General features: G+C 36.5%; 2 protein-coding genes across 8 annotated transcripts; one reads left to right on the forward strand and one right to left on the reverse strand.

The window, feature by feature from the left end:
• LOC123881195 (putative alpha-L-fucosidase) lies at nucleotides 1-22309 on the forward strand. Of its 6 annotated transcripts, XM_045929849.1 has the most exons (8): nucleotides 1-174; nucleotides 1350-1361; nucleotides 1397-1649; nucleotides 2384-2525; nucleotides 3178-3644; nucleotides 4038-4178; nucleotides 5627-5988; nucleotides 6435-7488. In XM_045929849.1, exons 3-8 carry the CDS (start codon nucleotides 1406-1408, stop codon nucleotides 6552-6554), a joined length of 1476 nt encoding a protein of 491 aa, XP_045785805.1. In that variant the 5' UTR covers nucleotides 1-174; nucleotides 1350-1361; nucleotides 1397-1405; the 3' UTR covers nucleotides 6555-7488. The 6 variants fall into 6 exon arrangements, 5 of the variants coding, with proteins under 5 accessions (XP_045785805.1, XP_045785802.1, XP_045785804.1 ...); XM_045929846.1 differs by having other exon boundaries at nucleotides 1361-1649; XM_045929848.1 differs by lacking the exon at nucleotides 1350-1361 and having other exon boundaries at nucleotides 1-173; nucleotides 1395-1649.
• Nucleotides 10895-25346, reverse strand: LOC123881194 (TBC1 domain family member 9). 2 transcript variants are annotated; one of them, XM_045929844.1, is made up of 19 exons: nucleotides 25081-25346; nucleotides 24788-24954; nucleotides 23688-23855; nucleotides 23328-23424; nucleotides 22076-22339; nucleotides 21268-21532; nucleotides 19729-19931; nucleotides 18583-18703; nucleotides 17743-18022; nucleotides 17148-17341; nucleotides 16530-16724; nucleotides 15890-16039; nucleotides 15400-15588; nucleotides 14631-14810; nucleotides 14003-14211; nucleotides 13322-13431; nucleotides 12703-12900; nucleotides 12005-12111; nucleotides 10895-11648 (listed from the first exon to the last, which is right to left on the reverse strand). In XM_045929844.1, exons 1-19 carry the CDS (start codon nucleotides 25122-25124, stop codon nucleotides 11418-11420), a joined length of 3372 nt encoding a protein of 1123 aa, XP_045785800.1. In that variant the 5' UTR covers nucleotides 25125-25346; the 3' UTR covers nucleotides 10895-11417. The 2 variants fall into 2 exon arrangements, with proteins under 2 accessions (XP_045785800.1, XP_045785799.1); XM_045929843.1 differs by having other exon boundaries at nucleotides 18583-18715.
• Nucleotides 25347-25442: the final 96 nt, after the last annotated feature.

Here is a 25442-nt window from a genome sequence, read left to right on the forward strand (position 1 = left end):
TATATTAATTTATCAGTATTTTAATCGCCGGCGTTCTTTTAACGGTCGTTTACTAACATAACAGTAGGATAGTGATTCACCAATTACAATAACTACACCAGTCTTCATTTGTCAGCCGCCGCCGCCGCAGCGAGTCGGCGAGATAGAAAAAGATAAGTGCTGCGTAAATAAACAGTAAGTTAATATTATCTACTAAACAGTAAACACTTCATCTAATAAAGCTAAATAAAATTCTGAATTTTATCAAAGAACGTTATAATAATATTCGTAGCTACTAGGTTTTTCAATCAATTTAAGAAAGATTTTTTTTAAACAAATTCGTTATGCACTATCATTAGTGCACGGTGCAGTAGCATTGACATTCGCTATACGATGGACAGCAGTCACAAGACCGTCCAATAGAACTTAGGAGATATTTTGTAGCAGTGTTCATTTGGTCAGATAACAGTCAAACCTACCATTGTATCACTTCGTTGGCCTGTACGTACAAGACCTGGGACGAGTCTAGTAAGTACCTAGTACCTAGGTTGCGGCTGCGGTTAGGTAGGTACCATTTCCAGAACGATATTGTGTAGAAAGTAGAAACTTGATTATTGACCAGAACAGCTATGGGTTTAATATAGGTGGGTTGTTAGTCTATTAGGGAGGTTCGAACTTTTGGACACTTTAACTGTGAAGAAAAGATCGTGATCGTTCTCCATAATGTTCTTGAAAAAGTGAGTGAAGTTTGCCAATCCTAGGCCAATCTGCACTGGGCTAGCGTGTCTTAGCCCTTCTCACTCTGAGAGGAGACTCATGCTCAGTAGTAGGCCGGCGATGTGTTGATCATGATCATATTTTTTAAGCTATGAAAATAAGTGTGATTCCATAGGAGAGTTCATAAAAACGTGTTAAAAAGAGTAGGTACCTATTATTAATACCTATTACCTAGTAACTAGTAGTATTATGTAGAGTAGGAATTCATCGTGCCCCTGAATCCTTTCAAAAGGAAATAGTTAATTTTGATTTTGAACGTCTTATGGAAGTATTTAGGTTTGTACCATGTTTGTACTTTCTATTAGGTATAGACGCCTAACTTTTAAGATAATGGAATAAAAATGGGCAGTGGGAACTAAAAATAATGTTACTGAACTTTTCGGCGATTGTCAAGATATAAATGACAGTTGTTGATTTTCTAGGAATCTGTGGCCGTTTTGTTTACAAGTGGCGGTCGTGGCGGTCACAGCAAAATTTAAATCCAAAAATTATAGTTTCAGTTAGTTATATACGGACAGGAAAATTTAATAAATACCTACTTCTCTGTAATGTGTTTCGCAAATATTCTAATTGCCTAAAACGTTTTATTGTAGTTGGGTTTTAGGTTTCTAGGATTTAAACACGAGAGCGCACACGTGAGTTTGTGACAATGAGAAATTTGCTCCTATTTCTTGTTATATACAAAACCAATGCTGAATTAAATGTGGATTACAATGTAGTGGAGAGTAATAGATTGGAAAATGTGGATAAAACTTACGCTCCGAACTGGAAGGACTTGGATACCCGCCCTTTACCGGAATGGTACGACAAAGCCAAGATTGGTATTTTTATGCACTGGGGAGTCTATTCGGTACCAAGTTTCGGCTCAGAATGGTTCTGGAGTAATTGGAAATGTAAGTAGATTAAGTACAGGATTTACACTATACTTAGTGGGGCGTAGATCTCTTCAGAGCATACAGTTCTAAATTTTCGGTTCAAATTGAAGGCAAGTGAACATTTGCATGAAAATATGGACTATTTACTGTATTAATCTGTTTGCTCTGCATACACACTAAACTTAAAGTATCACAAAAGTACTAAATATCTTAGTTATTTCCTACATTGGCTATGAATAAAGTCTATTATGGCACACTACAATCTATATCAACTTGGCATTAGTCTTTGATTAGCTTGTAGCTCATTAAATTTCAACCTGAGCATAACAATAGTGAGTTGTGGCCCTTTTCAGAGGACTTGCAGCAAAAGATATGACATGTCAGAGGATAAAGTGCATAAAATTTATAAAGAAAAACCTGAGCTAAGGCGATCTGCCTTATCATTTGTATGCACACTACACTGTATAAAAATTAATAGAAAAACAGTTCCAAAAGTAAGAATTAATTTAGGGGTCTTCTCATCATCATCATCATCATCATCATCAGCCTGTGGACGTCCACTGTTGGACATAGGCCTTCCCTATAGAGCGCCACCACACCCGGTCCTCAGCCTTCCTCATCCAGCCACTCCCTTTGAGTCTTTGAGTGAGTCCCTATGAGTGACTTTTCTCCCTATGAGTAGGGGTCTTCTAATTTTAAGCAATAAAATTATAGTGTGTACCAAGTTTCAGAAAGTCTCACCTTTGTTATAGTATCTGGTGACAACAAGACTGTTGAGTTTATGAACAAGAACTACCCTCCAGGGTTTACCTATCAAGAATTTGCACCCATGTTCACTGCAGAATTCTTTGATCCTGATGCTTGGGCTACTTTGTTTGCTAATGCTGGAGCCAAGTAAGTATTTTTTGCTCAATCAGTGACAATTTAGCCTTTGACATTTTGACATTGGTACCACTTGGTAGTTGGCGGTAAATGAAAATGCAGTCTAAGATGGAAGCGGGCTAATTTGGAAATGGATATGGCAGTTTAATCTAGCCCATACCCATAATCGGTTTCTATGTGGCATTGTACCTTGCTTTGCTATTAGAATGCTAAAGTGCTTGGCCATATGTCTTTGTTATGTTAGTAATTAGCCATGACAGAAGCCTCTCTCAGACCAAACCATACCAGATCTAGTTATTGTATTCTAATAGCCCATAAAAGTTTCCATTTATAGAGAATGCCAGATAAATGCAGTTGAGAGATTCATTTAGTCTCACATCCATAATTATTATAGTGAAATAATCTGTGTCTGTTATACAAGAAACCTCAAGCTTAATTAACTATAATCCACCAAAACAGACAAACAAGCAGCATGCGATATGCACCGCTCACCCTCCCACCGCTAAATAAGCAGGAAAAGCGAGCATTACATACCACCATGTTGTTGATTTTCCACCATGCTGCTGAAGATTGGTCTGGTTTGGAGGTTTATTAAATTAAGCTTGTGGTTCCTTGTATATCATGGACTTCAGCAAAGTAACACCTGCTTCAATCCAACATCTAGGTACATTGTCCTAACAAGCAAACATCATGAAGGATACACCCTTTTCCCATCACGTCGGTCATTCAGCTGGAATGCTATGGATGTTGGCCCAAAGCGTGACTTAGTAGGGGAGATAGCACAGGCAGTCAGACAAAAGGACCTAAAATTTGGTGTATACCATTCTTTATACGAATGGTTTAACCCAATTTACTTGGAAGACAAGGAAGCCTTATTCTTAACTAAAAATTATCCTATGACAAAATTATGGCCAGATTTAAAACAGCTTGTACATGACTATGAACCGTCTGTGATCTGGTCGGATGGGGACTGGGAGGCGTTTGATGCATATTGGAACTCAACGGATTTACTCGCTTGGTTGTACAATGAGAGCCCAGTTAAGAATGAAATAGTTGTGAACGATAGATGGGGTATTGGTATCCCGTGTCATCATGGTGATTTTTATAACTGTGCAGATCGATATAATCCTGGTAAATATTATAAGAAAATAATATATAAGATGGTGTTTACACATTACTAGATGATACCCATGACTTCATCGATAAAATCTCTTGAGAACTGTTAATTTTCTAGGATAAAAGTATCCACGAAAAACTGATCTATGGCTTCGCTGTGGCGTGATTGAAGGTCAAAAACACTTTCGCATTTTTTTTATTCATTTAATCATCATATCTTATGACCATCATTACCTCATGTCTATTTTTAGTTGTTAATTTTATCTATTTAACATTCCAAAGATTTTTTAGAGCAAAAAAGCTTATCTATACAACTTGCATACTATACAAAGACATTTAACATTAAATTGTAAGTACTGTATACTGTATAAAATGTTTTTATACCGAATGTCCTCTATAATATTTCAGGCAAACTACAGAATCATAAGTGGGAAAATGCTTTCACACTTGACTCAAAGTCCTGGGGCTACAGAAGGAATATGGCGTTGCACGAAATACTGTCCAATGAACAGCTGCTCGAGCAAGTGGTATCTACAGTCAGCTGTGGAGGTTAGTGCTTAAAGATATAGTATTATATATAGATAAAAATCGGTCAAGCGCGAGTCGTTCTCGCTCAGAAAGGGATCCGTACCATCGTACAAGAAATAACACTTTTAATTTTTATTATTTGTTCGTATAGCGGCAATAAAAATACACATTTGGAGAAAATTTCAGGTCCCTACCTATTACGATTCCTGAGATATAGCCCGCTGACAGACAGTCGGATGGACGGACAGCGGAGACTTAGTGATAGGGTCCCGTTAACGAACCCTAAAAAGTAATTAAAAAACAAATACGCGAATGCATCAATACCAAAAAGTATAAAACAAGATGTAAACTGAAGTTATAGGTCTATCAAGATAGTTTAATCGTTAAAATCAGTTATGTCAGTTATCAATTTACATAATGATCATTCTTGTATTCTTAAACAGCAAAATACAGCAATCTCATTCGAATATTCTTAGGGTTTAAAATTTTTTTGCTTATAAATTATTTAATTTTTATAAGTCATCAAGGCGCACTCACACGCCCTTTTAACGCGCTGCCTTTTATTATAGAATATGAAAGTCAAAGTCAAAGCCTTTTAATAGTCGGAATTGTTAAATTTGTACGATGTAGTGGTGATAATAATTAATTACATTACTTAAAACTACAGCTACGAGGGTTCCAAACGCGCACAAGTCTGAGAAGAGCCCACAATTATCGTGCTGCATTTACTGAAGCTTTTCTATGAAACTTGAAAAGTAGATAGATGAACCTAATATTGTGAATAAATGTGTATTATTTGCAAAGTAAATGAATATCAATACATAAACACTCAAGTTCAACCTAATGACCCAAAACTATTGGGTCGTTGACCGCATGTTTATCATAATATACCTAAATAACTGTAACGCCTATTTACCTACAGATAGACTCTATTTGTCAATTTTTATTATTGTACGTCATAATCGTATCTTTATCAGACTTAACTGTAACGCCTATTCTGTTTAGAGAGCCGAGTCAATAGTGTGTCAATCTACATTATCTTCGATTGTGTAAATCTCTTGGACAAAGCATACCTACTTATCGCATTTTAGGGTTCTGTACCTATCACTAAGACTCTGCTGTCCGTCCGTCTGTCAGCGCGCTGTATCCTGTGAGCCGTAATAAGTAGAGAGCTGAAAGCACAGAATGTTGTTCTTTGCTCTAACTAGCCACCATGAAAATTTAGGAAAAATAAAAAGGGTATGTTCTTGTGCGGTGGTACGGAACCCTTCGTGTGCGAGTCTGACTCGCACTTGACAGATTTTTTTTCAGGAATATACTTTTGATAGATTTTTTAAACTTGTTTACAGACAAGTCTACAATTAATTATTTGTGGAATTTTATTGCAAGAGAAAAATGTCGCCAATAATCTTTTTTCTATCATTATATTTTAACTGTGTCAATAGAGACTAACTTACACCTTATTTCAGGTAACGCTCTCATAAACATAGGGCCAACTAAAGAAGGTACAATCGCACCAATATTCCAAGAGAGACTGTTAACGCTCGGTCATTGGCTATCGATCAACGGCGAGGCCATATACGGCACTTCACCGTGGCTACATCAGAATGACACACACAACGCCAACGTTTGGTACACGTGCACCAAACAAGAGTACGACGCTAAACGTCCTACGTCACGACCTTCAAAGTCTGACGTCATAACTGCAGTGTACGCGATTGTACTCCAATGGCCGAAAGACAATGTGCTCAAAGTGCACGACATGGCACCTTATCTACATACAGGCACTTGTAGTACAGTAGAGTTGCTTGGCAATAAAGGAATATTGCAGGTAAGTTATTTAGGTTAAGTGGCGTTTGAAGTATATGCTGTTTACAAAAGATTATTATTTGGTTACATAGAGATATTTTTTATTTGTCAATAACTATTGCAATGATTTGAAGTAGGCGAATGGGTTGTACAATAACGCTTTGTTGCGATGGCTAACAAATGTTTAGAAAAAAAAATGGTCAAGTGCAAAATGTCTTCGCACATGAAGGGTTCCGTACTGTCGCGGTCTTACAAATTTTTTGTACGATGGTACCTAAACATTTTGTAAATTTTCAGTGCGTTGATTTTGAAATTCTTATTATTATTTTTTGTTACAGCGGCAATAGTAATTAATACACATTGTGTGAAAATTTCAACTCTACCTATTACGGTTCACGAGATACAGCCCGTTGACAGACAGACGGATGGATGGCTCTTTTATGTTAAAAGTTTTCTTTTTGTTTTCAGTGGAGAACTTCCTCGGGTTTGGCTTACATATCCTTACCTGATAAAGCTACTGTCAAATCGAGGCACGCTTGGGCACTAAAGCTTACACAGAAATGTCCCCCTACGGTTTTTGAAGTGTAAAACTTCATTAGTATTCATTCTGATTTAAAACTCAGTGAAATGAAAAAGCGGCACAAAAAGAGACAAACACATACATAATATATAGGGTTTAGCCTGCGAGAGAATGAGATAGAATACTTCATACTTACTTTAGTTAAGCACCATAAGTCTCTTGTGTCATTTGTCGAAATCGAAAAATTGAAGTCTGTATAGTAGGTACTTAGTAATGTAATATGTTGTGTAGAATAAAATGTAAAATAATATTTAAACCTACCTAACTATAAATTATCCTACTTCTGATACTTAGCATTCGACCCATTCTCTTGAAGTTTAGTTTTCTGAAGGTGAACTGTATACATCTTTTGTAAAAAATGTTAGTTCGATAAGCAACTTTTCAAATTTTTATTTAGGTTAAGAATAAAGTCTGCAATACATTTTTGTACTACTGAGTTTCTAAAATGAAGCTTCAATAGCTCAATGGTCATGAGGTGGACTGATATCCGAAAGGTCGCGGGTTTAAACCACTATTTATTATTGTCGTATCTGCTCCTATTCATATTCTTATATGAAGACACGCGTTACTGTTATCGGTTATTATAATGCTCCTATAATATTATGTAAGCCCTGCCAAGTGCCAGCTTAGCTAAATTGATGATTATTTCAAAAACTGTAAACCTAAAAATCACCTTTTTTATTTTTATTTTATCAATTCGTAAAAATACCCGTCTGTTTTATTGTATCTTTGACTTTTTGAAATTATCAGAATTTTGTTTTTTGAATGACTAAAAATCAGGGAATTGGAAATGTATTGTTTTTATTGTGGATAGGTACCAAAGAAAATAAAAGATATTTAACATTGAACAAAAGTGTTTTATTAAAGTACATAATATACAGGTTTACATCGAGTCGTACTAGGTCTGACAGGTTTAGTACTGTTTTGGAATTATTTCAAAAATATATAAGTAGGCAACGGGTCGCCAGGATAATACGCGAGGCACAGTGGAAGTGCCTCTATAATAAATAATTGGCCGCCTGCCATCCCGTCGTCCACGACCGTCGTCGCCTCTAGCAGATATGTCCTGCGCCTAAGTTGAAAGTTCCCGGGGTTTCAATCATGGTCCACTTGTTATTCTTGACCAATGATGATGATTAATCATCATCTCAATCGATATTCGACCACAGCTGGACATAGCGGTGTCTTGTAGGGACTTCCACACGTCACGGTCTTGCGCCGCCTGAATCCCTGAGGCTAGTTTGATGTCTGTACAGCACTAGGATGCCGACGTGTATCGGTTTTTGATTTATATACCCTGCCCATCCACTTCAAATTTGTAATTCGCTGAGCTATGTCGGTTGGCCTAAGGTCCTCAGTAGAGTTCTTGATCACGTAGAGAAACTCCAAGCATAGCTCTCTCCACTCTGAGAGGTTAATGGTATAGAATAATAGATACTTAACCGGGATTAAATAAAAATCAGATTTCAGGATAACTAAGATATTTCGTAAGTCCAAATCAGATGTGTTCGCGTTAGTATCTAAGCCTGTCAGTCCGTATGCACTATTATACTTATTATGATCATTAGGTAAAGGTAGGTATTTGACATAGAAATAAATAAAATAGGTACAATTGTGCGGTAGTCACAATATAATATTATGTATTAAGTAATATTATGCAAACATTATTTTCAAGACCACATAACAATATGGAAAATGAATACAAAAAAAGTCATGGTGCTGCCAATGTCATGAGTATTTAGCCAATTAAGATTGTAATGACGCTTAAGTACTTATTGCTCTTTTTATTCTAGAATTCTATTTTCTTGAGAATTTTACGAATTCTTTTAGGCATACTTATTTAATGGACCTGGTACAACAATAGGTAACAGCAAAAGCTGTTCTTTATCTTCAAGCAATTCCTTATTCATAATTTAGGTATTTCCAAATTATCTTCCCAAAGTATTTCGTTTGTACCTTTCTATCTGTACAGGCACCGACATTTACCTTAAACCATAATACCTTAATTATATTGCTTTGCCTGTCTTTTTAGTAAAAGCTGTAATATTTTTCAGAGCTCTTTTTTTATCAAGTAGGTAAGGAAAATATAAAAGTACCTATGTAAGTACTTATATTATGAAGCTATAAACTTATTTTGTAATAATATTGCTTATATTACTTTATTTAAAATCTTGCCTTTTACAGTTTATTTTAACTTTACTTCATCATCAAAATACGAAGCATATGAAAATATAAGGCTATAATATAGGTAGACTAAATATAATTTTTGGTACATCGCTCTAGAGTTAGGTATTTTGAGTCAAGCCTAATTTTAACAGCTAAGCACCGCATATTGCGAAGGTACATGAACTATTCAAATGCTCAATAATCTGTATAATATGTAAGTATAATTTTGTTTAGAAGATAGAAATCAATCAGTCAGGAAAACAGTTAAATTGTGTTGAAACGGGAGATCTTTAATTTATCAGTAAAATTGGGCAATTTAGGAGAAAAATCATAGAAAAATAATGCATTCGGAATTGCTACAGTAAAATTCTAGAGCACTAATAGCAAATTTAATAAAATTGTCAAAACTTTTTTTGTACTCTTTATTCTTTTTATCTCAATAAGTTGTATTTCTCTAAATATCTTTATATATTATGTATATATAGTGCAAATAAAAACTCATATTTATATATATTTGGTTAGTTGTAATTAAAATTAAACCTAATTTAGACTTACGCTAATATGGCTATGATTTAATTATTCTATAAGATACCGAAAAATATTTCATTAGCGGTATAAAATCACTTTATTATGATGGATTTTTCGCTGAGGACTTATTAACAATTTATTTCGCAAAAGTTAAGTCGGTAACTGTTCCCTCAGTATAAGATTTTACTTCTCACCAACGTTGATAGTATTTGAGAGTCGAAACACTTTAGCGTTAAAGTAAAATGATCCTTAACTTCCTTGTTTTAATGCTCAAGTTTGTACATATATTTGCAGCGCTCCAAGCAGAAACGTTGCGAAATTAATATCAATGGTACTGAATTTTTGACATTAAGCCTTTTTTGCTCTCTCGTCTGGCTTTACAAAGATTAGCCAATGTCAAGTTTATAGTTATTTGTAACAAGTTAGGGAAACTATACAAGTATGGACCTGTCTGTGCCGGCGCTCGCAGACACAAGCACGGCGCCCCCTTTTACTTTGACATTATTTTGTTTCGACACTCAAAATTGGTGAGAAGTAAAATCTTGTACTGACGGTACTGGATGGGTTTCGCCGTGACTCAGAAAGTACGCCAACGAAGTAATGTCTAGCGCGCTCCTCAATACTTTCCACACAAGCGCGGATCCTCCGTTGTGGGCACTGACGGTGTTGTACTGATGTTAGCATGACAAATATCTGGTCAATACTCTGCTGCGTCAGGTATTCAACCATCACTCATGATCCAAAGAATCACCTGATCCAAAGGCTACCGTCTAGTGGAGGCCTATACTGCCTTTATAATAATACAAGCATTGTGGAATGTTGTTTCGATTTACAAAAGTAACTATAAGCAGCAGGACCAAAACATTTCTAGCGCTTTTTCTAAACATATAAATTCATCATCATTTCTAATCATGCAAAAATAAACTTACGCAGATTTATCTAATTTAGACCATCGTTACATAATATATAAATTACCAATCCATGAAAGGTCTAAAATCTAATACACAATATATTATAAATTATAATACATTCGTTTATGGACTGATTTTTCAATCGCTAGATATCTGGAGAGCAAATTGAACGTTATGACAACTTTTTTATAGGAAATCTGTCTTAACATCCAACGTCCTTGAGTATAAAGCTACTGAAATATCAGCCATATATGAACTAATTGTTTAACTTAAACAAACCTTGAAAAATACACGTTTCAAATCACTTGCAAGCTCAATTAATTCCAATACACTTAGAGTAATAACAATTTTTATATTAAACGACATGCAATCGGTTTCTCTACAAAAATATACATAATATTATAAGCTTATATAAAAATAAATGATGCACATATATTACGTTCATACGTGAAATATATTATTTATTATTATTATCGATATACATTCAGATATTTATACAACAAAAATGTAATGTAAATGCGAAGGCAATCAAAATTTATTGCCGAGGCTTTCCGTCATAACATTCCTGAGTCCTGTAACTTAAAGGTGCCCACGCACTTGAACTAAACTGCAGCTGAACTGCGCGTCGCGTCAGCGCCCCGCACGATATTTTCTCCAGCCGCGACGCACGTACGTCAATGACGCGCGGCGCGGCTGGAGAGAATATCGTGCGGGACGCTGACGCGACGCGCAGTTCAGTTCGAGTGCGTGGGCACCTTAAAGCACCACACCTCTACTAACACATGTACGCTGGATCTGTAATTGCAGACCAGTTTTTAAAGAAACTTGCATTTCTACCTTGATTCTTGGTCCGAGACTGTATGGCACACTTCTTCTAGCGTACTTGTATTAGTACTGGATGAGCCGTTCGGACGTTCATATGCTACGATCGAAGCCGCAAAAATCAAGGACGTAGGCATTTACACTGGGTTGTACATTCAATAAAACTGACCCAATTGATCTTAATTATTGACTCGTCTAATAATGAAGTAAATTGTAAAGTATTTTTTTTTTTTCAATTTACTTTTTTACTTATAGAGTAAAAAAGTAAATTGAAAAAAATCTTAGCTGAGTGAATTGTCGACTGAATGACATTTACTTGGTCCAGCAACTCGCTTGGTATAAACTATGGCTTAACTTTTATAATTATTTCTACAGAAAAAAATATTTATTTCCTAGTAGTACATAACGAATATTACTTATCACTAAGACATACATAAACTTGAACTACGAGACTGACTGGAGTCGATCCCTTTGCCGAAGCGCTTCTAAAGATGGCAATATTGGAACTTGCTTGTTGAAGAAATCCTCTAACAAGGATTCAGTAAGCATAGTCGCTAGGAATTGTTCTAGAGTTATCGACCATACGCCTTCGTCTGATTGGTCCGCTTCTTTTGAAGGTGATGGTTGGGGCCTGCCGTCTTGATCGATTTCTGTTGGGTTCCCATTAGGATCGACCTGTAATATTTAGAAAACCTTTTAACGAATCTGCATTCCGGGTACATCATAAACGTTATACTCTATTCACGAAAAGAAGTTAGCATAGGGCTCTCTCTGTTACGTAATTCCATACAAATGACAGAGACAAAAATCTCAGTGGGCGTTAACCATTTTGAGCCACCAACTTATAAGAAACATGTTTTCAAAAACATACGAAATTCAATTCGAAAATGTTTTCAAAAAACATTCGAAAACATAATGAGATTTTTGTCTCTGTCATTTGTATGGAATTACGTAACAGAGACAACCCTATACTAAATTCTTTCCGTGGATTAAGTATAGAGGTCTGCAAATGTCGAAGTTCAAATGGTTACCTCGAAAGTAGGTTGCGCTGCGGCTGCCAAGAAGAGGCTGTCTTGCGAAATCTCGCGGTCTAATGCAGGTCGATGGTTCAACTCGCCCAGTTGTAGAAGTAATGTACCTGTAAAATTATTGCCATATTCACGAAAATCATCAACGAGTGTGGAGGCCGAAGCGAGGGTACTGCACAGGCAGACCTTGCGGTACGATATTATGTATGCATATACTTTATTGCACCGCAAAACACAAATGACAGATTCCAAAAAAGAAAACTTAAAATGTAGGTACAAAAACGCGGTCTTATCGATAGAAAAAAATTGAAGGAGGAACTAGGTCAAAAAGTTCTTGGGCACAATCTCCGAAATATATCCTGTAGAATACCAATAGATAGGTAACTGCGAAGATGTTTCAACCTTTGAAGCTTATTAGAATCGACCAGCGCTTCGTCATCAATGAGTCAATGCCATCTTCTGCTACGACGGTCCACCGAATCCAATAGATCAAGCTGTTACTCGGCAGCGCCATCCCGTAAATTACTGTAGTCCAGTCGTTTTTGCGTGAAAGAGTAACAAACATACACACCCACCCCACACACATACAACTTTCGTCTTTATAATATTAGTGTGATTCTGTGCTATGAGCTTAGTATAATAATGATTCTGTGCTATAACCAGGATTCCAGATTTTAGTAGAAGCTACGAACTTCACATACCTGCTCTCGCAACAGCTTCATACAGCGGCGTGGAGTGTTGCGTCAAATCGTGTAGTGCGGCTAACAATTGCAAGAAGTGCGGCCGCGGTAAGGGCGGTGCGGAGCGCGGCGGAGGGGGGGTCCCAGGAGTAGAAGCCGCTGGGGAGGGGAGACCAGCTAACGCGCAGGCGCGGACACAGTCTGCCGGTTGCCAGGATTCTAAGTTTAAAACAAAAATCCTTGTTAATGTTGTAATTAGTACAAGGTCTAATTTTGCATTTATATTTCGAAATTATCCGAGCTCATTTTGCCAGATAAAAGTAGTTGACTTGTGTAATAAATGACAATAAAAACCGATATGTCGCTGGCTTTTGCTGGTTATGGTTTCAAATGTATGCCTTGGTGTAACCAAAACATCAAGAGTTATTTCAAGTGTACGAAGACATCTAGAGTCCAGACAGAGCAAATCTGCGGGTTGAGACAATGCTGGAAATATACCGTTATAATTTGTAATTAGGCAACACAAAATGTAATTATTTTTCTTTATTTTATTGTGCAAGGATTGTAAAGCATGTCTGCTTGTCCGCAAATATTAAGGGAGTTGTCTCACTGTATATATTTAGGCCGTGGTATAACTTACCACTTTGGCTGTAAGCGCTATCAGAGGATTTGTCCATTGGACCCCCATCCCCACACACTTCGCTTATCGACCGCTGCAGTGTTGGCTCAGGTGTGGACGGATTTTCTATACTGTAATAAACGAAAAACATTATACAAGGAATCAAAAGCTTAATTTGCTATTGAACGCTGAAACATTGGTTTTGGCTGGCTTTTCCTGCATGTGCAACAGTGGGAAGGCGGACGGTGCATGCTGCATGTTGCACCATACAGATTTGTCTGTACCAGCGGATTATAGCAAATTGCATATCATGGATTTCCGCAAAGCAACCTGCTTTTATACAATATTCAAAAAACATATAAAGTTCAACCCTAGAACGAGCCGCCATTTTTTTAAGTACGCTCGAAGGTGTCAAACGGTGCGTAAACCCCGCGCCAATATCTACGTACTCTATGTCTACGTACTTTGTCTTCACTTCTAAACTACTACCGTATGAGTTTTTTCTATCTGGAGTTTTACGATATCTTTGGTAAAGCTATAAATACAGTCACATCTAGGCCATATCCTCGCAAGTTTCTATGTGTGAGTAAAAGTTCTATTGATATTATGGAGGCATATGCGCACAGTATAATACTCTAAATCATAGCTGAGAATCCGCTCTAATGCTTAGCATTTACGCTCAACACTTTATCGTCGACTCACCTGTCAAAGAAGGAAATGGCATCTGTGGCCAGTTCCTCGCCAGTCTCAGTGAAGTGTGTGGGTCGAAGTTCTAGCGGAGATAGCAGTGGCGGCGCGTGCGCACAGTATAACGCTCTGAGTCGTCGCTGAGCATCTGCTTTAGTACTCAGTCCAACTGCTACACTTAGCCCTCGAGCGCTGACTAGTCCATCATCATCGTGGTCCATTAGCTGAAAAAAGTTTTTAACAGGTTTTTGCTGTAATTATTAACCACCGCCGTAATTTCAGAACAGAACAGAATTCAGTAAAAAAACATTACTCATAAAGACTTTATGTAAACATGTTAGGAGTTTTCCTCCTTTTGAGATTTATGAAACAATGCTACAAGTCAAGACAATTTGATTCTGATTTTTTAGCAGTATATTGCATCTTTTCATACAAAATTCTTTTACTATCTCAAGTTTCATAGTTTTAATTTATCAAAGGTTTTTATCCTCTAAAAGAATATTGTATTATGATTAAATAATGATCTCTTGTAACTCCAATAAAATTATGATATGCAACAGTTCTTGATTTCATCTCCACACAATTCAAACATTAATTTTAAATCGCTTCCCATATTATAAATGCTAATATAAGTGAAACAAACCTTAAACATCCTAGTAGTGATAGCATCAGCGTAGTCCCCTTTGGCCCAGGGCGATAGGGCGGAGAACAAAGTCTTGAACTGGCCGTAGTCGAGTCGATACGCTTCGTAAGGCGCTTCCAGTCGCTCGCACGGCACTCGCTTAGCCCAGAATAGTTCCTCGCGAATAACGCTTAATAATTCCTTGGGTACAAAAGTAAACAAATCAATAGTTTCCCAGTACAAGACTTCAATTTAGAATTATTTAAGGGGTGGATAAACAAATGACAAATCCAAACTTAATATCATAAATGCGAAAGTGTCTGTCCGTCTGCTAACTTTTCACAGCCCATCCGTTTAATCGCTTTTGATGGAATTTGGTACGGAGATAGCTTGCATCCCAGAGAAGGATATCAACTTTTAGTCCCGGAAAATGAAAAGAGTTCCCACGGCATTCAAAAAACTAAATTTCACTTTACTTCACTGGATATAAAAAAGTCGACATCATTCGATGATTTTCCCTACTGCGTAACCTCTGAGATGAGCGTTTCGGTGATCTACAGTGGATTATCAGCAAAGCCTTGGGTCGTCACTCGTCCGGCCCATGAAATGGCCTATTGGCTCTGTAACATCAACTTAACCTTGTCAGTAAGGTGATCTTCAATGTGATTTGCTTGGTCCATGTAAAGTGGTGTGTATGTGCTATAGTATATATACTTAAAGAAACATACCAAGGTTCCAAGATGACTCAATTCATATGAACGTCGCCAGGTCACAAATGACAAATTCTTACCTGCAATTCGTTAGCATCCAGAAGTTTGTCCTGTTGCAACGCCCGCAGAGTATTCTTCTCGAGACTGTCCTCCAACTGTCGTACAACGCGAAGTCGATGTTTCAGTCGTAAGTGCTCAATACATTCGCTACTGACCGCAGCGCCGTATGAACGGTATGATTGGTATACTAGCTCTTGGATCCTTATCGTCTGTAACGAAAACCATCATCAACATGGCTGGAAAAAGTGGATGGAAAACGCAACTAACAGAGAAACCTGAAAAAGGATGGAGGAGGTTTATACACGCAGGGGGCCGCACGCCAAAGATGATTAAAAATAAATATTTAAAAAAAAATTGCAATAAAACAGCGTGTGGAAAATAAAGCTTTAATAAAGAGTAAAAAAATTTTTATTCAATAAGCATTTACAAGAACTTTTGAATCGTCAAATGCATCTATAATCACGGTCCAAAATAGCCATTACCTCATGCCATGGTCAAAATGGTCATTACCTTTTCAGCAGTCCTGGGTTCAGTGGACAGCGCCATGGCCTCCTCGTTGTAGATGCCTGCCAGGTAGTCGTTCAACACTTGCATCGCTTGACCATCTTCCTCGCAGTTCAGTAACATATCCCGGTTTATATCTAATATCGTCAGCGTCACCTATGCAACAAAAAACGTACTAATATTATAAATCCATAAGTATTCTTGCTTATATCTTTGATTTTAGGTTTATTTTTTCTTTACGTCTCAAGTTCTCCCAATTTCAACAAAACTGTGTTTTACATCCTAAGAAAATAACAGGACAGTAACATAGACTATATATTATGTGTATATTATATAAGTGTATGAAATTACACCTGAGCAGAGACGGGCAGACCAGCTAATAAAATTTTACCCTGAAGCATACTTATTAGATATTTCAACAATATTTAACAGTAACATGTGGTGGTGAGATGGCTGCAGTTTAATCTGGATTAATTTACGTTTAAAAAAATTAAATAATATTTACTCTCTCTTGGGCTCTTCTCAGACTTTAGTTTTAAGTTACGTAATTAATTGTCACCACTATATCGTACAAAAACAATTTCGACCATCAAAAGGAGTTCAATTGTGTACCTACTTTGAATAAATGATTATGACTTTGACTTACCTGAAAAATAACCTTCGCGCCATCATAAAAGAAGCAGTCCATGACATTCACAGCGCACTCGTAAGGCATGACACTTATGAAGAGGGTAAGGAACCATGATAGTGAGATCATTTTCATCATGCCAAGTTCGTCCAACTTTGCATGTAGTTCTGGCAAGTGGGCTTTAGTTAGTTCGTCTAAGACTCCCTGATCCACCTGGTGATTGGATAATAAACTGTTTATATGCTAGTTCTTTAAGTTTCAAAGCATTTTTAAACAACTTCCAAAAGGAAAGTAGTTCTCAATTCAGCGCGTATATTTTTTTTCTTATACTGAGATCTATATAGCGTACTTTGGCTTTACTCAGACTTAAATTTCAGTTAAAATAACAGATTTAAGCTAGCTATTTATAACGCTGTCTCGTAACACAGTGCCGGAAATATTGTATATAGAACTCTAGAAAGAGATAATGGTTTCGTAGAGCGTTGTCTCTGTTGTTGAGAGCGCCGAAACGTCACATAGCTACGAGTGACAGAGACAAAGCTCTACAAAGCCGTAATCTCTTTCTAAAGTTTGATGTACAACATTTCCTCCCTGCACTGTAAGTCTGAGTAAAGTCAAAACCTTAGCCTGGCTTACCAAAGCACCGACGACCCTGGTGTTATAGTAATCCGGGAGTAACGTTTCGCAGATGGTTGCCAACAACCAGAAGGCCTGTTCCTCGGGACAGTATATGAGCAACACGGAGGCAACTATGTTCATCGCTTGGCAGTAACCGATCGTGGGGTTCTTAATTGCGTATGCGCACAGAACACGCCGTAAAGCGGATATACCTAGAAAGAAGGAGAATATTGTCAGCATTTAAACTTGACTAAAAAGCTAAAACAGCGAGTTGGACTCGCACACGATGGGTTCCGTACCATCATACAAGAAATAACACTTTGATTAATTTTCGTTTGATTTAATTTTTTTTTTAATTTTCGTGGCGACCATTTTGAAATTTTTACTAAGTATTTGTTGTTATAGCAGCAATAGAAAATAGAAATACACATTCTGTGAAAATTTCAGTTCTCTACCTGTTACGGTTCATGAGATACAGCCCACTGACAGACAGACGGACGAACGGACGAGCGGACGAACGACTTGACAACCTTTAAAAATAACCTATAACCTAATATATAACTAAACCTCTAACCTATATAATTAAACCTCGTGAAATATTAACTGCACATACCAACATCATTTTGAAAAGCGGGATGCTCCGGTAGGGACCGATGCAGGTCCCTCTCAATTTCGTCATTCGCGGTATTCTTGGAAGACAACGCGTCATTCACCAACTTTTCGTACAGCCCTTTACTTTGGGCCTTTTGCAGTATGGATCCGGAGAAAACGCTCCACAACTCCCCTCGAAGGGACTCTGGGATACCGTTGACGACCAACTCGCTTCCCTCAGTTGTTCGGTACATGCTTACTCCTCGACCCACTTCTGCCATGTGGTCTTCCCATTGTTTTTCCTATAATTTAAAGAATAAACAATCTTATTATAATCACTAGATAATGCGTGCGTGGTGCGACCTTGTCCGCGTGGATTAAGCTTTTTGGGAATGCCGTGGGAGCCTTTTAATTTTCCGGGACAAAATATCGGTTTCCGAGGTGCAAGCTGCAAAATCGATTTAGCGGATGGGCCGTGAAAATGTAATATACCCAGTACCCACTTTCGCATCAATTTCACCAGGTAAAATTGCAGTCCAATCTCTAACTTGTATCTTTTTTTATTCTGATACAAGTTAGCACTTGACTGTAATCTCACCTGGTGGTAAGTGATGATGCAGCCTAAGATGCTACCAGGCTAACTTGGAAGATGTACAGTAGTTTCATTAAGCCCATACCTACCCCTGATTGTTTTCTATGCGACATCATATTGGAACGCTAAATCCCTTGGCGGCACGACTACACCGGTAGGGTGGTAACTAGCCACGGCCGGAGCCTCATACCAGATCAAATCTGATTCTGAATTCGGCCCTAAATAAAAAATCAGTACTTCAAATTAAAAGGTTCAAACAGAGAAATTCACCTTCTTCTGTTGGATCTGCCTAATAGACGATGTTTGGTGCGTTTTGAACAAGGTCATAAGGGGCGGTTGCGGCGCCCACTCCCCTTCCTCGGACCGGTTCAGAGCCTTGGAAGACTTCTCCCTGTACACATCACTGCAGGTCAAGAAAACTATTAGAACACGTTTTTAAAATAACAGATTATGCTAGACCCAAAGCTGGTGTTAGTAGTAGCCAGTAACATCCGATGAACGTTAGTTGAAGTCTGTTAGTTGTAGGCAGGCAAAGATGAAATTCTACTGAAAAGAATAATAACTAAGAAAAAGATTAATTTCACACACTTTTGTTTATTAATGCAAATGACCATAGAAAATACCAAGTTTCTAGACTACCACAAACGGATGTTTAGTTTTTAAAATTATACGGCCACAAGTGAAGTTAATCCATTAAAAATTGAACCTTAACAGTTTGCGCTAAGAAACAAATTATAAAACAATAAAAACTTGTGGCTGGATATTTTTTTTTCATAGAACCGGTTGTGGTGTGGCTGTCTGGATACTTCCTAAAAATATTTAAAATGTTTTAGTCTCACTATAATATTGATGCAGTCAGCCCAGGTTAATCAGCATAATACGTAATCATGCAGATTTCATTATATTATAATCATCAATCATGTATAATAATAATCATGCAATATTTTATATCAACACCTTATATTTTATTAACAACTTCTTTGAACAGAAAATAAGTATTAAACTAATCCTAAACTTCAAATCTTCTATTACAGCCGCTTAATATCAGAAATTGTCTGTCTGAAAACCTTTTGCCACATTACCATTCTGCCATACTCTACGAATATCAAAAGCGTACCTCAAATCTAGCAAAATTCTGACAGTATGTCTGTCTTGGATTGAGTACAAAATGTATTACTGAGTGCATTCCAGCGCGCACCAAAAATTTTCCTGACAGATAAATTCTGAGAATATGTCGCCTAAAGGGCTGCTTGTCATTATTTGCAGTGTGTAACTTGCCGACTTTTGTGAATTTTCAAACATTCATCAAAGGATCTTAGCGCAATTCGGAAACATGGACGACATTTGCCAAATTTTGACCCAATGTGCGCTGGAGCTAAGGAGTTGTAATAGCCAAAAACTTCAAACTGTGCTTACTTGGGTAACTTAGCCAGCAGTTCGGATATCTTGTAACAGAGGAAGTCCCGGTCGGAGATATTCCCAAAGAGAAAGCTTGTATGGTGGGCGGTTGTGATGAGAATGCTACCGGAGTCCCCCGAACTGCCCGTGCCTCCCGAATCCGCGCGTTCCACTTGGTACACATTGCGGAGCGGTATTGTTAGACGGACTAAATTTGGTACCTATAAACAGTTTTGGAGTAAATCACACTATCACATCACATCACACTATCACACTTAATATTATAAAGGCGAAAATATGTATATATTTGTGTATGTTTGTTATGATTTGGCTGAAACTTAGAAAGGAGATTGATATTATAGGTACCCTGAATTAACACATGGTTACTTTTTAGACCGGAAAATCAATGAGTTCCCATGGGATTTTTAAAAATCTATATCCACGCGAACGAAGTCGCGGAGATCAGCTAGTAATTACGTAACTCACTACTATTGTCAAGTGTAACGTGTCACTACTAGACTGGCGCAGAAATACAAGGCCCATTCCATAGTAATTGAAACTATGACGAAGCAAAAGGACAGGATTAGTCTCTCGAACTATAAGATGACTTTGAACGCGCAGTCAGAAGAATATACTCCTATACTAGCCGAGAATACCCTTCGAGATTCGCCAGTAAAATGAAACAACTAGAACATCAAATTGATAGATGGCGCTATGCGTTTTTATATCGCACTTGATGTCTTTCTTGTGACTTGTCATACTTTATATACCTACATAGTTAATGATTCCTAAAAAAGTGGTCCTTAAAAAAACATAGTAAAGATATAAGTTTATATTATTATTATTATGTATAAAAACCTACAATATTGTATGTACAATCTGCTCCATAACATAATATGAGTAACGTGAGTCACCGTTGTGCACATATTATTGATAACAGAAAAATAATTGAATAGGTATGACTTACATTGATAACAAATGTGAGGTAAAACAGTAACAAATTATAGAAAATACTTTGTCGCATTCTCATCACGGAATACTAGTTGATGCCACTAGCTCTTTTATTTTCCGAGATACCTAACAAGTGTTAATTAAAAATTTATAACACCCCCAATGGTTACAGTAACTAGAAAAGAGCTGATAACTTTCAAACGGCTGAACCGATTTTCTTGGTTTATAGCTAAGAAAACTCTCGATCAAGCTACCTTTCAAACAAAAAACTAAATTAAAATCGTTTCATTAGTTTAGGAGCTACGATGCCACAGACAGATACACAAATACACACGTAAAACTTATAACACCCCTCTTTTTGGGTCAAGGGTAAAAAAATTATTATTATTTAACTATACCCATGCAAAAAATCACGTCGATCCGTAGATCTGTTGCGGCGTGATTGAAGGACAAACCAACAAACGAACACACTTTCGCATTTACAATATTAGTATACCTGCATTTTCAGCTTAAAAACTTGGTAGTAAGCTAAGTATTCTCAAAGCAGCACGGGTCACGTTTTTAGTGCAATTATTAAAAACCAATTAGTTATCAATAGATACATACCCGACTATCAAAACAGATGAAATTCTGTGACAAGTACAGTCTGCCCCAGTTATGTTTCTTATTATACGGCGTCCATAAGGTACATTCCTCAGTTCCATCTAGTTTTTCTGTGTGCGGCAATCGAAATCTGAGCGTGTACAAGTTCGACTGCTTCCTAGCATCCAAATCTCTTTTGAGAAAAGATGGTTTCTTTGGCACATTCTTGCTGAGTTTTGTTAATAAGTCCTTATCGATGTTGAATGTGCCAGATTTGTCGTCGATTAACCTTAAATACAGGAAAATTATGACTTCTGTAATTTTTTTTGATTTTTTTAATACCTTGGTGACTGTTAAAATCGTTCAAGTGCAAGTCAAACTCACACACGAAGGGTTCCATACCATCGTACTAGTAATAACACTTTTAAATTTTTCACTTTTGAAAATTTCAACTCTCTACCTGTTATGGCTCAAGAGATATAGCCCGCTGACTGACAGACAGGCGGACGGACGGACGAACAGCTGTGGTTTAGTAGTAGGATCCCATTGGCACCCTTCAGGCACGAAGCCCTAGGAATTGTCGTATTCTAATGGAAAACATCTGGAGTGTGTAATGGAAAACAGATTGAACAATTATGTATTTATTTGTTGTAATAATTGTATAATGACACCTAATCTATTTGAACTCATTAGTTCCATAGACAAAATAAACTAATCGTAATAGAAGACCACGTTTGCACAAGAGTTTGTTAAACAGCTGGGTGGTAAGCAGGTCTGCATACTGTTTTCTGAAGATTTTATCTACTTAGCAGTATGACAAAACAATACATACTCTTTCATTGCAATATTGGCAAGCTGTTGCATCAAAGCAAAAGTCTCATTCTTCTTCAAAAACATGGTAAAGTAATGTTCTCCGTCCCTTGTCACAACTTTAATTGAATCCGGGAATAAAAGGCTGTTGGTTTTAGCTAGCTCGGTGACATCTGCCCATCTGATTTTTATGGTGGTTTTTCGCCCAAATATGTACGAGTAGAAACACATATAGTGGACCGAGAGATACATCCATCCTTGACGAGGCATTTTGCCTTTCCAGTAACTGTAACAAACAATAGAATAGAAAAGTTTAAAAACTAAAAACTGCTTCATAAACTTAAAAATGACTCCAATAGTACTTATGGAAATAGTGTAAAAGTGCATAAATGCAGTTCAGTGTAATAGATTTTGTGCTACTTAACTAGGTCACAAACACCAGTTTTCCGGGATAAAAAGTTGTCTATGTCAATAACACTGGCCGCAAGCTACGTCGGGACCTTTCATACAAATTGGTTGAGCGGATGGGTCTTTAGAAATCCAGTGGGAATTCTTTGATTTTCCAGGATAAAAAGTAGCCTATGTCCGTCTCTGGGATATAAGCTAACTCTATACCAAATTTCCACAGAATCGGTTAAACTGTTAGGCCGTGAAAAGGTAGCAGACAGACAGACACACTTTCGCATTTATAATATTAGTATGGATATCAGTATGGATAATATTAGTATGGATTAGCGCACAGATTAGATGATGGTAGGATTATAGCTGCCACTGTATAATGGTTCTTTATGGTAGAAAAAAATTGTAGAACTACTTCTTCTATATCTACTAATAGAACATGAAGATGTGAGTGTGACAAGTAAATGAAGATTTTGATAAAATATTTGGAACATATCATTTTCTTTTCATTCACTTACTTTTTATCATATCTGCCATATTAAATTTTATCATAACATCTTAAGACACGCGAAATGCAAAGACGAAAAAATTACAGCCTGTTTAATGAAAAGTCTAATGAAAAGTTTGGCAATTATGATGGAAACAATGAATCGACAAACAAACACAATGCATGTAGATAGTCTACGAAAGCCATAACTTTCGTAGTTGGGTAAAAAAATACAAAGTGGGCGAACTTTGATGAGACCATATCATTTGTAAATGCAAAACTTTTACGACAAGTTTTGGATTTACAATGATATTGTTCATAGTCACTTGATATATTGATAAAACAAATAGTTATTTTTTTAACTGTTAAAAAATTAAAACATACTGACCTGCATGAGTAATAGCACACCAACTTTTCATCTTTTGGCATTGAAAATCTTTGATGAAACTCATAATCAACATTTTTATAGGTGATTGTATCTTCATCTGAAAATACAAATGTAGAATTCAACTAGGTATAGACAAAAGATATGACCTGATTTTGTTAATGAGGATTAAGTGAAATATTTTTTGCCTAAATGGTTTTGGTAACATGTACTTAATGTAATTGGTTGGTGGTACAATAAACAAGATTTTTTCAAAGATTATAGTGATTGAATGTTAATGCAAAAAGGATGAAGTTCCAGCTGAAGCTGGTAATGTATATTGTTAAAAAATTACAGTACTCTCAAAAAACTTTTAATACTTACCCTCTGTTAAATTTTCTTGTTCAGTAGCAATTATAGAATTAATTTTACAGCAAACGAACTCTGTGATCTCCTCTTCAGTGTCAAAAGAGTGTAATGTTGGACTCACATTATCAAATAGCCATTGCCAGTCTTGACGGATCTCTTGTTCCGTTAATGCTGTTGATATTACTATATAGAAAGTAAATTAACTATTATTTAAGGACATATTAAACAGATTATAACTATGAACAAAAATTGTTACAATGAAAAAATATTAAAGAAAATTACTCTTAAATTAGCTGATTGCTGCCTTATCCACATGAATTAAAGTTTTTAAAACCATAAATTCTTTGATTTTCCAGAATAAAAAGTAGCTTATGATACTCTCCAGGTAAACCTATAAAAAGTACAAGTATATCCATGCAAAAATATGTTGATGTGTAACTGTGTGATTGAAGGACAAAGCAACTAACAACCACTTTCTTATTGGGAAAATTTTATTTGGTTCTAAACTACAGGCCATTTAAAAATTAATCAAAAAGTATAGCACTACTTTTAGATATATCTTATTAATTATTTAGTAATAGGTTTGAGATGAACAAGTGATTCATGTATCTCCTCAATCTAAGCACCAATATTATTTCACAGAATAAAAATAGTTCATTTATGCAAAATATTAGTAAATAAACAAAGGCTAATTAATTATAAGTTATTTGATGTAATGTCTATTGTTATCAATAACATATTAATGTTATCAGCCCTAGGTGGCAAAATGCAATTGTTAGCTTATTTAAACTTGTTAAAAGGTTACAGAGGTGGGATGACTCATTAGCAAGTCACTTTGTGTAAAAACAGCTGGTATACTAGCGTTTCTAAGTATTTATTTATTTTATTATGCTAGGTTTTTAAACTAACAACATAAAATAACATTTCAAACTAATGATGATGCCTCTTAGATTATTTGTAGGGGTAGAAAATGTATAGCTATGTAACCTGACACAACTATGTGCAAGTGTATCAACTTGTGTATTTATTTAGCATGGACATGTCGAGAAATTGGAGGAACACATTATTGTAACATAATATACGCGAGATACAAAGTAGGTTCCATAAATCCATACCGTAATATATTTCGGAATTTGGTGTTTGGTGCAAGATTCTGTAAGGGGCTGGCTTGGTGTCACGAACACTATCCAATGTACCCACCAGCAACGAGGATAGACCTTTCGATTTGCCATGTCCTTTCCTTCTTTGAAGAACGAAATACAACGTCGTTTCATCACTATCCCTATTAAAATTACTATTCGTTAGTTGTTAGACCACAATACAGTAATGTATATTATTAAAAAATAAAAAGCAATCACAATGCAGAGATTTATTAGCAAAATAGTATAATAAAAACAGTTTTCCTTACCACAAAGGGGTCTTCAGAAATACTTCTTGAGGTTTCACCCACATTTTAAATGTTCACAAGCAGACAAATACGTAACATAGCTACGAATAGCTAGCGTATTTGATCACGTCTGATCATCACGGATTTAATGAAAAACGAAATAAACATTGGGATTAGTATTTCCTAAGCCTCAATAAATAGGAGTTTGACTTCGAAACAGGATAAGCAGAGCAGTCGACACAGTCGTAGTTTTTTTTTGGTTGTTTTTGACGATTTGACAAATTGACAAAAGACTGACAGTGACCGACAGTGACATTTGCTTTTAACCATAGAGTTTTTTTTTTTCTTTAAATCTGGCTTTACTCTGATTAACCAATGTCAAG

Source organism: Maniola jurtina, chromosome 3, assembly GCF_905333055.1.
Source record: "Maniola jurtina chromosome 3, ilManJurt1.1, whole genome shotgun sequence".
Classification (NCBI taxonomy): Eukaryota; Metazoa; Arthropoda; class Insecta; order Lepidoptera; family Nymphalidae; genus Maniola; species Maniola jurtina.